We start from the raw sequence: 15,666 nt of genomic DNA, 5'->3' as shown, positions 1-15,666 counted from the left end.
ATTTCACAAAATTGAAAAATAAATTATTGCCAACGTTTTTATAAAGAAATGTTTCAACAATCGACATATATTTCTCTGCAAATCATAACAGAAAAATATCTATTAAATTATTATTAAATGAAATGTATACTTGAAAATATATACAAATAATTTATAGGAAAAGAGAACATATATATAATTTTCATTTCACAAAATTGAAAAATAAATTATTGCCAACGTTTTTATAAAGAAATGTTTCAACAATCGACATATATTTCTCTGCAAATCATAACAGAAAAATATCTCTTAAATTATTATTAAATGAAATGTATACTTGAAAATATATACAAATAATTTATAGGAAAAGAGAACATATATATAATTTTCATTTCACAAAATTGAAAAATAAATTATTGCCAACGTTCGAAATTATCATATCATGTATCTTAATAACAAAATAATCTAGTATTTTTTTAAATGTTTTATTCAACATCTCATGTTTTAATGAAAAAGTTATTATTCTTGTCAACTTGATCAAAAATATTGAAAAGTCTGCTTATGGAGGCTTTTAAACGCCTCGACGTTTTGATATGACGAACCTTATCAACACTCTTATTCCGCTATGGCATTACGTTTCTCCATCTAATCTAATCAACTGTACTGCAATTATTCGTGGATCATGACCCGGCTACCTTACTAAATCAAAAAGCGTACAACGTAATATTACTTTCAAGATCGCGCCTGCGGCGTGAGAAAACCTACCTCATAACTATTCGTGAGATCGGATGTACACAATGTGTCTGCTTGACTCCCACGTGGCTCGAGGAAATTTTTTTACACCCTCGGTGGAAAGAGAGAGAAAAAAGGGACTTGTGTGTACTAATCCATGCCGTCACGTAATATATTTTTAGCTCGCGAGATGACAAACGTCAATGTTTCACGCCTCTTGGCGCCAGAAAAATGTTCCGGTTATAATACGCGTTATCAAAGAAAACATTGTTTGCCTCTGCGTGTTGAATTTGAAACAAAAAAAATCGTAATTCAACTCGCATAATTTATTAATGTCATTCACAGATGTATGGATCCGTGTTTTTTATAGATGAGCATTTGAAAATTATTTATATATAAAAATTGAAATTATAATCACATTTTTTGTATATATAATACGCACATACTTTGTGTATCTTTGCCTTTGTTAACACTATAAAAAAATTCTCAACGCTATATTATTTCTTCATACTTAGAATTCTCAGGATTGTCTTGTTTTCGAAATATCACTCACTGCTAGACTTTCATATATTTAATTAGACCTTACACATTTATTAAAATTACATCTTCGCTGCACGATCAAACATCTGATTATTCTAATATTATTTACAGCAGAGATTTCTAATCTATTTAAAATTATAATAATAAAATGCAGATTAATATATGCTCGATACATATGTGCAATATCTAAAGATTTTATTAGTTCTAGATGTATATTACATCTGTCGGTATATGTTAAAGTCATTTACGGTTTATGACTTCTGAACGTTTATTGCGTTGTACCAAATTGTGCAGTAATAAAAAATTCAGATCTTCTCGCACGATGTAACTTTGATGTAATCTATTAACGATAGACGTCAAGAGCAGATAAGCGAACAAAGCGTCGCTTATAAAAGATGCAAGATACGAACGTAATGTGCGGGAAATAGTCGAATCATGCAATAATGCGCGGTGCATTATACGTTGCAATATAGGTTCTCGTCGCACCGATAACGTATCACGGGATTTAGTATCGTTCCGCAAAATGCAATTTTGATATTAATACTGAAAATATTTCGTTCAGCCACCGTTTAAACAATTGCAAGGGGAAAAAAGAATGAGTTGCAAAACATGCACATTTTAAAAGACACGTGTTCGAGAATAGAGCTAGTTTAAATGTCAACATTGATCAGCTGATTAAATGTACTGAATGTAGAATGATGTATTGAAGTGTACGTAACTGAATTTTCTCAATAATTAATATTGTACAATACTTTATTCATTTTTACACTACTTCTCGTATATCAGCATAAATGAATCACGCATTCTTTATCATTTTAAATTCTATATTTTTCTTATTTTATTTATTATTGATAACGACATCTGAATATTATTCCTTTATTATCTGTTTTTCATCGTACATATATTTTTTAATTTTAAAAATTCCTCACAGCTATATTTGTCTAATAATTAACATTATCGTATCGTAATTTTTGCAATTCTTTGTGCGAACATTATTTTTATAATAATTTTCACAAAAACGAATAATCGCAATATACTAATTTTCGTATATATGTATATATATATATAGTAGCACAATCATATTCTAGATATACAGATGTGGTGTTTTGCAAACATCCAATCTAAATCTCTGTAGTAATTGTGCATAATCGGACCTAAAAGTTGTTGCGGAATGTTCAATCGTGTCCATTAGATCATTAAAGACGCAATAATTCCCACGCAATCATCAGTGTTTTCACTTCATTCGCGACTTTCTCACGCGATCGCACGTCGATTTGACGCAGAAGGGGGGCCACTCTATTACCGACACCGATAAAGTGCCAATTTGTAAGTAAAAGTATCGTGTCCGTGGACCAGCAATAATTTTCGAGCGCCTCGTCGACAAAGTTAATCTACCGTGCATCATGGGAATAATCGTGGATGAGCAATTCTGCCGTTCCTCTTTGCTACAGGGAACGCAAATGACGAAGCCGCGTGTACCTCGAAAGAAGTAAAAAGTCAATATTCGGAAAAATTATCAAGATACTTTCTTGACTATAATATCGCATACCTTTGATCGAGATAAAAATATGACGCATTTTTTCCGCGAACGCATCGATCAATCTGAAATTGACATTTTCTTGATAAATAATTGATCATAGTCTTCATTTTTAACGTCGAGTGTTAAACTTGGTAAAATAAAAAATTATAATAAATTAATGCGCGTTTGAATTAATTACACTTGAGAATTTTTCACTTAATCTTGATCCTCGAAATTCGTGGGAAAAAAATATTAGCCACCATAGCTAAAATTTAGGCGTGTTAATTAAATTTCATACATAACACAGAGACAGCTAAAATTTAGTTATGGTGGCTAAATGTTTTTTGTGATTCGATTCGCTTTAAAAATCTACACTTGAGAATTTTTCACTTAATCTTGATCCTCGAAATTCGCGGGAAAAAAATATTAGCCACCATAGCTAAAATTTAGGCGTGTTAATTAAATTTCATACATAACACAGAGACAGCTAAAATTTAGTTATGGTGGCTAAATGTTTTTTTGTGATTCGATTCGCTTTAAAAATCTTGAAATGTTCAGTTCGATTTAACTGTCGACGTTCTTTTTGTCGCGAATAAATTGATACGACACAACGGCCACGCTATTCGTAGATAAAGGCCGATATAGCTTCGGATCGCTCTGTTTTATATCGTCCATTGTGTTCTTACAAGATCTCGCTATTCGTCTCAGGAGAGCTTTTGATGTTGCTTCCTGGATCGCGCAGGACGCTCGTGTTTTCTCCGAGATTTATTTCAGTGTTCGTATACCGTGTCGAATTGATGAAAACGCTGGAATATAACCGATCGCGCGATTATAAACGACGTGGAATTCCTTTCCGCGACTTATCACGAGTCAATGAGTCCCGGTTAGAAAACGCGGACGTTGCTCCTGGGAGCCATCGATCGAGACGAGAGAGAATTGAGTTATACCTCTTCGTCGTCTTCGAGAAGACGGAGGAAAGATCGGCCGAAGGAATTTTATAGAAAGCGCTGAAAATGATATATCGTTACTTTTATCCTCCAGCTTCGCGTTCAAGTTGAAAATCGTTTTAGAAAATATTCGTCATTTATTTTAATTTTTACGAGCTTCATCAAGTGGCTAACTATCGCGTATTTCCACCGAGTAATAAATATCATCATCCATGTTGTCATTTTGAGAAGAAACTGAAGAATATGATGGTGTATAAAATATATATTTATCTAAAATAAACTGTTAAATAAATTACAATAGAATTTTCAGTCAAATCACGAACTGTGTGCTTGATAATAGAAACATGTCGGTTTCCGCACGTTTCTCTTAAAAACATATCCAAGGAATTCTCGTACATACTATCGTCTCCACGTATCTTGTTCTCGCATAGGAGGAAACTCGTTCTTCTCGTTTATACATGACGTTTTAGCTTTATTGTACTTTAATCGCGATACGATTTAATACCGTTGATGTTTTCGAGATTAACGCTTATTTTGCGTCTTCAACCATTTAAATACACGTCTTACGTAGAGCTTAAAAATATATTCGACGAGCAGTTACATTTTGCATTATGACAAAACTCCATCTCAAGCTTAGGAAATAATTTAAAAAAAAGGATATTCGTTTTATATAACGAAATTTTATTGCAATTTCTATTGCGGATGATGCAAATATATGTAAACGATATCTCTTAAAGAGTAAAAAGAGAGAAACGAAATTTTAATAAAACGCAAAGAGAAATCGAAAACCTTTTGCAAGCGTTTAAATAAAGCGCAACGTTCGCAAAAATGTCGTCGGAGGATGGAGTTCTTCGAGATTTTCTTCTCCCGTTTACCGAGATTCGCATCGCGTCACGTGCAAAATAATGCATACTTTGCGATTCACTTTGTATTACGGTGCGTGCAATTTCACTTCGCCAAACAATCGGACAGTCAATACTTGTCACGAATTCGAGTGGTGGACCTTTCTTTCTTCCGGCTTTTAAACAGAGTGTCTAGCGGTCAGGGAAATCTGGAAAACCGGGCATTGTCAGGGAATTTTATAAATCTGAAATTGTCAGGGAAAAGTCAGGAAATTTTACTATTTATATTCTGGATTTTTCACATTATTCTCTACTTGTCTCAATTATTGGAAATTTTTTATTAAATCAATATAAACTTTTCCTTGACTCCCAGCACGCTAATTTTCTGTGTTAAAAATTGATTCGTTAATTTATATTTTCATCGTCGTGTTATTTTATTTCAATGTGTTTGATAGAGACAAAACTAAAAAAATGGATATAATATAAATAAAAAAGGTGATTATTTAAATAGTTTATTATAGTAACATGTTTGTTTCGATTATCGTACATAATGCAGATTGTATAATTGATTAAAATTTTTGTTTGAACTTTCGAACCTTTTCATTGTTGAGAAAAATATCTCAAGAATTTTATGATTTAACATTTAATTGATTTATCATATAGATATATGCTGCAAATTGTATTGTATATTTGGAAAAATAATACTGAAAAAAAGTCGGGGAAAAAATGAATTTCTGGTCTCGGGAAATCTGAAAAAATCAGGAAATTATTTCATGATTTAACATTTAATTGATTTATCATATAGATATATGCTGCAAATTATATTTTGGAAAAATAATACTAAAAAATCGGGGAAAAAATGAATTTCTGGTCTCGGGAAATCTGAAAAAGTCAGGGAATTATTTTCATCGAGTCTGCTGGATACCCAATGACCGCGATGGAAAATCGGGACGGAAGAGAGCGTGCGGAGATCGCTCGAGGTGTCCTGCAAGGCCGCACGATAAGCTTATCGAGTGACTGGAACCTCCTTTCCTCGCGAGAGTCCTGAGGAGAGTTTAATGCAAAGTGCATTATGCAAGGCGCGGGAGTAATCCGACTGCAACTTCTCTCACGCTATCGTGACCGCGTATAAAAAAGCGTCCGTTTATTATACGCTTAAGCATTTTCCCCCAAGTGCCTCTCTATCGGACCAGCTGGAATGTTTCTTGCGAAAATATGGTCATAAGCTCTCGTGAAAAGAGAAAGGTATACTTACTATATCTGCATAATGAACTTGTAAATTGTTAAATTAGGATAACACGTAATGGGACGAATTGATAATCTTATATTAATTTACGTTACAAAAGTTTCTATTTTTTGTTACACAAACGATATGATGATGTGAAAATATTCATTGACGCTCGTTTTTTTAAATTCTCATGCGAAATCCATTTTAAAAAATACATTAATCATTTTTATCGTAATTTTACTTGAATATTTTTAAATATGGTCATAAGCGTTCGTGGAAAGAGAAAGGTATATACTATATCTGCATAATGAACTTGTAAATTGTTAAATTAGAATAACACGTAATGAAACGAATTGATAATCTTATTAATTTACGTTACAAAAGTTTTTCTATTTTCTGTTAATGTGAAAAAATTGATTGACGCTCGATTTTTCAATTCTCATAAAAAATCCATTAAAAAAATACATTAATAATTTTTATTATAATTTTACTTAAATACTCTCAATTAAAAAATGTAAACGATATTTACGTTCGTTGCACGTCACGCTGCTTTCACACTTAAAAGATTTACATATGTATATTCACATCGAGAACGAACGCGATAAATTGCAAAATTATTTTCAACTTGATATCTCCCTTATAATATCAACATGGTGTATTCATTCCTTCATTCATTCATTCATTCAAGAATCGCTAACGATTATTTCCTTCCGTCCCACACTATGTAAACAACCTACGGTCTAGGTGTCTTTTTCCGTGTAAACCTTGTAGTCGTACATTTATCAACAGACGTGTACCCGCATATCTGAAGCTTAGACATACGCTAGACAATAGTCGGGATCGCGGTAATAAAAAGAGGTTCGCGACATGCGTAATTTACGGACGTTCCGCGACTTCACGCGCGTGACACCAGACACGCAACACAAGCTCGCTCGTGTCTGCTAATAGTTAATTGCAAGAGGGCTGAAGTATATGCGGATATTATGTCATATGTTATGCCGGTGCTATCTAATAGCATTTATATGTCCCCTCCGTGGTTTATATAATATTCCATGTGCATTAGATAATACTTTCCAACGACGCGAGAGTGTTGTTTTTATTATTGCTTGATGAAAATTTGGAATATACAAAGTGTGTACTGCAACTGAGAGTTTCTTCTAGATCTTTTATTTTAAAACATTTTTTATTTATTTTTTTTTATTTAGAATTTTACTCAACATACTGATTTTTTTATTTATTAAAAATTATCTATTTAATCGTGCAAAAATAATACGAATTTTTGAATTAAAAGATACTTTAATCCCACATAGATTTATCTCTTGATTTTATTAAGCATCTTTTTCTTTTTAATTTTTTAATTGAAAATAATTTAAAATTCGGATAAATTAGGATCCAAATACTCGGCTGCATCTTTCTTTCACACGATTTAAAGCGTCAGAAATCCACCTTACTTTGCACAAGCTATATATTCTAATCCTCGCCTGGAGTCTCGCGAAACAAATCATAATCTCGCGCCTTGTACCGATGTGTTACAATGAAGACTATTATTACCTTCCGGCTAGATGCTTAGTGCATGACTGTTAAATAATGACTAATATTGCGCTATTCGTAATATTCGATAATGCATACATTGCCAGCGGGGTTGCGTGTAAACGCACACGCATCAACATTCTGCTTTCCTCGACTCTTATACCGAGTGACACCGAATATCCGACCGACTGACACCCTTCAGAGTTAGCTCTTTTCCCATTCAATTCAAGACGGAACGTCTCATAACTTACACACCGAAGTTAAATAATGAAAAATTCCCGTCAAATATTTCGCGGGAAACCGACTGATGGATTTACGTCGGGTCGAGAAATCTTGAAATCACTGTGCGATTTTTTTGTCAATAATTGATCGCAGATTTTTTGATCGACTCTTGGTAGGACTTCGAAAGCGGAGTATTTTATTCTCGATATATTTATACAAAGAGATTAAAACAACGCAATTGCAAATGCAATTTTGTGTATATAAGAGGACATGTAAGATGTCAAGATGAAGAAACATATTAATGATATATAAGATACAGTTGAGTGATGTTCCTTCGAAGGATTTAATAATTTATTTGTATATATTTAAGGAAAGGCAGAAGGTAATTTTAATATTACATAATAAATCTTTCGAAATTGCTGTGGATGAAGTAGATAGGAAATTCTTCACGAAATTTTTCTTATACAGAATGAGATATAAATCTAGCAAAAGGCAAGGTTATTTAGGGAATTATATCCCTCCAACATGTGAGGTCCACGTTTCGATCACTCCTATCATATTTCACCTGACATTTAATGTGCCAAATATTTACACATTGCAGATTGAATTGAATTTTTTTAAAGTCATTATTAAGGAGAATGATAAAAGAAATACTCGCTTTCGAAACAAAATAGTTTATAAAGAGAGTACAAATATTATCTTTCACAATATTAGTACACAATTATTAATACTATTGTGTTATATATATAATTATAATATAATTTATATTTTTCATTTATCTAAAAAATCAATTATGTCTTTTATTATCTCGGAATTGCGTTTTTCTCTCGGATATAACAATATAAAAAATCGTACTTGTTTCTCTTCCAAAAAATTGTAATGTTTGTACGTCAAATAATGCGTATTATCTTATACATATATATTTTTATTCGAAAGTCTTTATTTCACACAATAATAATAATTACGTCACATTATTATACATTTGATAAACACTACGTTAATTTAGTCAGGACTTTTGATGACGTTGCATTAATTTAATCGCAAATTTTTGGTAATCGTATTCGCGATCGTGTTATCCGAGTTTTTACCGAGTCAGTGAAATTCAAGCCACGTTGAGTATGTATTTACAAATTGGTCGTAACCGATCATAAGTTGTTTTGAATACCAACGGTCTAGTTTTGCGCCCTTGGAAAGGAATTAAGCTTGCGTGTTTAAACAATAATTTTTATCGTAACATTGCGTTGATTGTTCCACAAGGAGCGAATCGATTGAATTTTTTACAACTTCTTTATTTTTTTGCGCAATTAACACAATCTCGCAAATATTACACAAAAATCATTTTAAAAAATTTCTACACGTATAAATATTTGATTTTATACACAGAGAATTTTCTCTTAGAATTTATCCTGAGAATCATATAGTAATCGTGGGACAATATACGGTATTGGAAGAATTTTATAAGAGTTTCTCTGAATAATATTTACCACAATAAAAATATTAATATGTACATAGTAAAATTAACCGAACATATTTTATATCTTATATATTGTGATAGATATTAATATTTTCTATTGTGGTAAATACTTAATCAGAGAAACTCTTATAAAACTCTTCCAATACCATACTGTCCCATACGATTATCATAATTTTCAGAGTAAATTCCAAGAAAAAATTCTCTTTGTGTACATAAATTAACATATTGACATTTCTATAAAATTTTTTGACTAATTTTAGAAAGAAATCGGTAAATCCGCGGTCAAAATAAGTTCCGCTTTCCTCGAATCTCGATATAAAAATATTTGCTTGATCGGTGAAAACTTCCCTTAAACAATCATTTTTATCATCATATTGCGGGACGCGTTGATTGTTCCACAAGGAGCGAATCGGTTGAATTTTGTGCGATTTATTTTTTGCGGAATTAAGACAATCTCGCAAAACATTACACAAAAATTATTTGAAAAATGTTTTTACATATGTATTCGATTTTATATATAAATACCTTAACGTATTGACATTTCTGCAAAATTTTTTGAATAACTTTGGAGAGAAATCGGTAAATCCGCGGTTAAAATAAATTCCGCTTTCCTCGAGTCGGCGTTCGCTTGATCGGTGAAAGCTTCCGAGCGGAAAAGCTTCCCTTTTACACGACGCGTTTATGCGTTGGCTAGGTCATTTTGCAAATTAAGCGAGTGCGTAAACACGCATAAGACACGCGCGTAATCATCTCGGCGCAGCAGCGCAAATAACGGGATCCATAGTAATTCACCTTGTCCGGCAAACATTCTGATCGTTGCTCGAGCACTTAAATTGGCGACGATTAACATATATAGCCGGTATCTATATCTACTACGTGTTTCAATATAGATTGAATTCGCATTCGCGTCACGTAAAAACGAGGTGTTGAAACGTGTGGCCTCTTACGAATATGTTATGCGATTCGCGACATTGCTTATCGGATCTTTTGATCGTCAGAGTGTGCTGGCAATACTTAATGAAGCGATCGAGTAATGCACAATTGAAAAATTTGTGTTAAATTTAACAGATATTCCAAACTGTCCACAGAAATTTTTGTGTTCATTTAACATAATATGGATATTAATAAGAATATTTGTCAGTCAGCTCTCCTATTTTTTAAAAAACTCCATCTTCATCTCGACTAAGAGCCAAACGCGATGTTAATGCGACAAATTAATATTTAGAAATTTTTGGAAACTGAACTTTTTATAATATGGATATGTTAAATGGAGACAATAGTTGTGTTAATATCTTACACAAAATAAATGCAAAACTTTAAGTAATTTAAAATAAATTTGATGTAAAATTAACATAGTTTTAATGTAAAAATTGACTAAAAAATATGTTAATTTTAGATTTTATCATCTCTATTTATATTATAAAATAAAAAATTAACATTTTTTCTGCAGATTTTAACAGATAAATCTTGTCACTAATAAAACAGAACGTATTTATTTTGTAAAATTAAACATATATAAATGCACATATTGTTATTTTTACTTTCAGTTCTTTTAATAATGTAACATTTAAGTTCAATTAACACAACAGCTATATGTTAAATTAACACCTGAATGTGTTGAATATTTAACATAAAAATTTTAATGGGGACCGTTTTTAACACAAATTTTCCTATATTGTGTATTCGTGATTCTTGCAAATTCCCTAGCACATATAAATTATAAATTGTAAATTATAACACAGAGAATTTTTTTAGTTTTTTTTATTGCAACTTTGGACAATAAATTTAATTTTAAAATAGTGTTCTCTTACCATATATTTTCGCGTCTTAAGTATTGTAGCGCGTAATTACGACCTCCAAGTTATGAACATCGATTAATTATTGTCTGTAAACTGGCTATAAATTTTAGTAGCCTTGTTCGCTATCAAGTAATTAAGTCGAAGGGCCTATCTCGATGACTATATATATATAGAAGGCTGTTATCTTATAATCAATATGCGATACTCGCACACTTTGCAATATAATTCAACCAATATTTAAATATTTTTTTATTTCCGATACATACATATATGATTTAATTTTACAAATGGAATAATTTCGATAAGAAAAAAATGGCTCAATTTATCGGCGAGACGGTCCAATGAATGATCCTAGTATCTTCAAGATAAACATTGTCGATATAAGAAAAGATATAAAATCTGTAAGTGAGAAAGAAAGCGCGGAATGCGCTTTATCCATTCCAGCTACGTCTATTCTAGCAGGTGGTTCACCTGGCATTTCTCGAAAGCGCTCGACCCGACTTGATCGAGCAATCTGCCGCTGCGGCTTTAATTGCATCAGAAACGCGTGCACGCAAGTGCGTAAGGGATTTGCTCGCGCATACTCCGGTATCTTATTAGGACATAACGGATGCGTCTGCGTCCAGTTTTTGCCGCGTAACGTGACCTTTATGCGCACATTTCATTTACTACCGTCGTGGAAAACTCGGAGAGATACCGCAGCACTCGGATTCTCGAGCACGTGGACCCTAACCAGGAGACTGTCCAAGCCGTGAGACTATAAATTCCCTGGTGCTTTTACGTTATCTCTTCTGCAAGCAGCCTTCGTGTTTCAGGAAGAACGATATATATATGTATATCGCATAGCTCCGTGTTGCAAGAATTCTGTATCCTTCTGTTTCAAAGGTCATCCTGATATTTTCCTCGCATAGAATTCACCTTCCGATTCTATAGAATTCTCCATCCATATCGCATGCGATTTTAATCTTCGAAATCTGCGCAAGAAATCTACATCGAACATCAGTATATACATATGTAAAAATATTATAATTATTATTTCTTGTTTTTTTTTTTTAATGTGCAATTATTTATTATATTATTTGGTCAGCAGATAATTATTTTTTCTGTAATTGTTGTATATCCTAGAAAATAAATCATGCATTAATAGAGCAACATTCTCCTATTTAAAAAAAAATTCTTTTTTTATCTATTCATTTTTTTCTAACTCAGAAACATTTCTTGTTTCATTGTCCGTGTTAATAAATGACGTAAGAAGCGAAGTCTTGCGATCAAAAATGGCAATAAAAAATGAATTTCTGTAATTGCATATTCTGGAAAATAGATAATAGAGCAATTCTCTTACATAAATAAAAAAATCTTTTTTATCTATTACATTTCGTAGTTGATTGTGTGTTAATAAATAGATAGAAGAAGCAAATCAAAAATTGCAATAAAAAAATGAAGAATGTTTCTCTAAAATTACGCGTGTCAGCGAAAGGGCAAAATATGGTCACTTTGTGCGGCTGCTAACGAAAGTATACCCCTTCATCGATCGGCAACAGTCCACAGGGTGTTCTTCGTAAAAAAAAAATCAATATCGCGAGGACCAATGAATGCACGCCTTTGGTTTGTATGCATCTTCCGGAACAGTTTGGGGTGCGAATTTTACGCGTGTTTGCTCTTCTTGCACTCGTTATGCTAACGCACGTCGGGGATTTTATATTTTCATATATATCCACTTTTAATAAATCACCATCACGTTCAGCGATAACACTATATTATTCCCTAATCTCGCTAATGCGAGAGAAGAAAGTCTCTCGCAATGCGTCTTTGTTTTAATATTCCCGGGCGTCTTTCACGACGAATAAATATGCACCTTCGATCGTAAATTAAAAGAGAAAACGAGCTATAATGATGCCGCCCTGGGTGGATTTTATGTTGATAGAAAATTATGACGATATTGTCGATAGATGAAAGTATATTAAGTATACGGGAGCGATAGTTCTCGTCTTATTCATTAGATGTGCATTAGATCGTCTGTCAAATAACAGCAATCAATTGAAAAGATATAAATTATTACACACGGAATTTTAATTAATATATAGTTTAAAATAGTTATTGTTTTGACTAGAAAACTTGAATTGTTATTATTTATATATTTTTGTCTTAAATATTTTACTTTTATTAGCAAAATTTATTTAATATATTAGAGATTTTCTTCATGTGAAGAGAGAGTTAATAATATTTGAAAAATATAATTATATGTTTAACATTTTTATATATATTTTATATTTGCTCCAAAGACTATCTTTTCCAATATTCTTATTATTTTAATAATCTTTATATAATGAATTATTATATAATAAGATATAAGAAGATATTCAGGATATCTTCATCTTACTCATTACTAACTTATAACACAATAGCTGATATGAAAATCTACTTTTGCTTTCAATGTAAAATATCGAGATAATTAGATTCAAGAATATTTCCGATGAATTAGAACCAAATGCGAAATAATGAATCACATAATTATAAAAATACACAACAATAAACCATGTAATTGCAAAATACGCAACGGTGAGTTGCGTAATTGCAATCTATTGAAATCCCCAACATTCGATTTCATCGTAAAATCGAGAGCGATAATTAATTAATTAATTAAAATATCTTATCGGTTAAGATTAAACAATGATATACAATATATATATATATATATATATATATATATATATATATTGAAAAAAAATAATTCGATTATCGTAGATATTTCCTGAACTTTCCACTTTGATTATCAATTTTCAAGTGTATAAACGGCATGATGAATTATTATTTTCAAGCTCTCCGATAAGTCTATATTTATGATCGATGAAGAATCTCAAGGCGAATCGAATTGAAATAGTAAAGTGTCGCGTATTTAAATTCGTTGAACTTTGGAAGATGACTGTGGAAAGTCCCGCGTCGTTCCTGTGCGTATAAATTTTGCTGTTAATGCCACTTAACCAGCTAGCCGGAACGATTCACGATTGTCGCATTCGCTCGCTCAGTGAGAAAATGCTAATTGTAATTTGCGTCAAGAGTGCGAGAAGAAGTTCCTCCGGAAAAGTGGGACGTTGCTTTAGAAAGCGTTTTTTTATTTATTTATTTATTTATTTATTTTTTATTTGTTTTGCAATCTCTCTTTTGTTGACCACTCGCGATAGAAGACGACACATGACGATTTAATCCGCAGATCTTAAGTCACGAGCTCGCGATTGAGAGTACAGGATCACGTTCCCCTGAAGAAAATGTACTGCTACACGTTCGAGATGAATCCTGCCGATTTGATTTTTGTTTAAGAATGATCTCACGACGCCGAAGAGACGGGAAGAAAGAACGGTGTATATATACATATAATTATACGAAGCGAGCAGTTAACCCCTAGTTGAAATAATCGCCGGTACTGTTATTGCTAGACCAACGTAGTCGCGAAGGTTCACAGATTCGTAGAACAAAACTTTGTTCCACGTCAAATTGCGTTTGAAATTTATTCTGTTTCTAATACACGCACGATACAAGATGATCGTACAGCACGTGGTATAATATTTTCTCCACTTCGGTTTAAAAAAATTTTAACTCGGTGTACCTTGAAGTGTATAGAATTGATAATTTATTCGAGTCTAGAGAATTGTAAAATATATAATCTTTAATATATATTAAATTTATTTTAAATTATATATTAAGTTAAAAATCGTATTTATTTAGATTATATATTAAATATGTAATCTTTATAAATAGGACATAATTTTATGATTATTAGATTCGTGTAAATTCAAAAATTAATAAGAAACGAGCCAGGTGCATTTAGATGTTAAATAATTTTTATTTTATATAATATATTACAATTAAAATTTTTTTTACTTTAGAATGATCGACACTTTTCATAAAAACTATTAATTACAAATTGCATATTTTTCACATAAAAAGAGAGAGAGAGAGAGAGAGAGTTCTAAGCTTTCTATAAATATTATTTATCGCAAGAGAAGTAGGATATATAAAATTGTAAGAGAGATGAAAGTACTTAATCAAACCACGCGAAAGGTATCATCTCCCGCAACTCTCGTTGCATATTAAAATGACTGGCGTTTAATCAACAATGTATGTATAAGAAAAAAAAGCGCTTTCTCCGGTAATAATTCGCGTACACGTACACGACGAAGCCGACGACGACGACGTCGACGACGGGTGGTCGTCGTCTCCGCTCACCGCTCGCAATCGAAAAAGCAGCGAGTGTGACCGGTTACTGTTATACGGAGGCTACATTACATGCGCTTGCCGTTGTTTGTTCTCCTCGCATCTCATTTGTACCAAGCAGCAACGCTTATTACTCCGGGAGGCAGACGCCTTGCAAGATTTTTCCGCGAATAACTGTTCCGCTAAAGGTGTAAATCAAGCCAGGGCTACCTTCAACATGTGTTTACATATTTGCAAGGCAATTTTTCACGCCACACGTCGCCGTTCAATTAATTCACCCGCTGTGATCATCATTAGAATATATTTGCGAATTATTGTTTTATATATTATATATATATATGGTTATACTTGGCTCTATCTTAATTGAATCGTTGTAATTTCAGCATCGAATACAGTTCGACGACACCGCGACTCGCACCTTCGAGTATCCTAGCGAAGCATCGATCCTCGAAGGAGAGACCAGTAGTGTGGATGGAGAAACTTCCGGTTCCATCGAGCATCAGTCTACGACGAGCAACAACAAAACCTCCTCGACGACGACAAGTATGCCGTCTCTTCTCGGTAAAATCAAACGCGAGTCTCGTTTGCCAGACTTGGCAAGACAGTTTTGCTATTATTGCGATACGTAATGTAATAAACGATTAA

General features: G+C 32.5%; 1 protein-coding gene across 1 annotated transcript in view; it reads left to right on the top strand.

Annotated features, from left to right (window-relative positions):
- The window catches only part of bif (protein phosphatase 1-binding protein bifocal), a 47,886-nt gene that overhangs the window by 29,569 nt on the left and 2,651 nt on the right, over positions 1 to 15,666 (top strand). Inside the window, 1 exon segment of the mRNA XM_029308570.2 lies at positions 15,405 to 15,582. Within this exon segment, the coding sequence (XP_029164403.2) occupies positions 15,405 to 15,582 (178 nt within the window).

Source organism: Nylanderia fulva, unplaced genomic scaffold (genome assembly GCF_048542155.1).
Source record: "Nylanderia fulva isolate GAGA-0341 unplaced genomic scaffold, ASM4854215v1 Scaffold18, whole genome shotgun sequence".
NCBI classification, from domain to species: Eukaryota; Metazoa; Arthropoda; class Insecta; order Hymenoptera; family Formicidae; genus Nylanderia; species Nylanderia fulva.
This window is presented reverse-complemented; position numbering and strand designations above follow the sequence as displayed.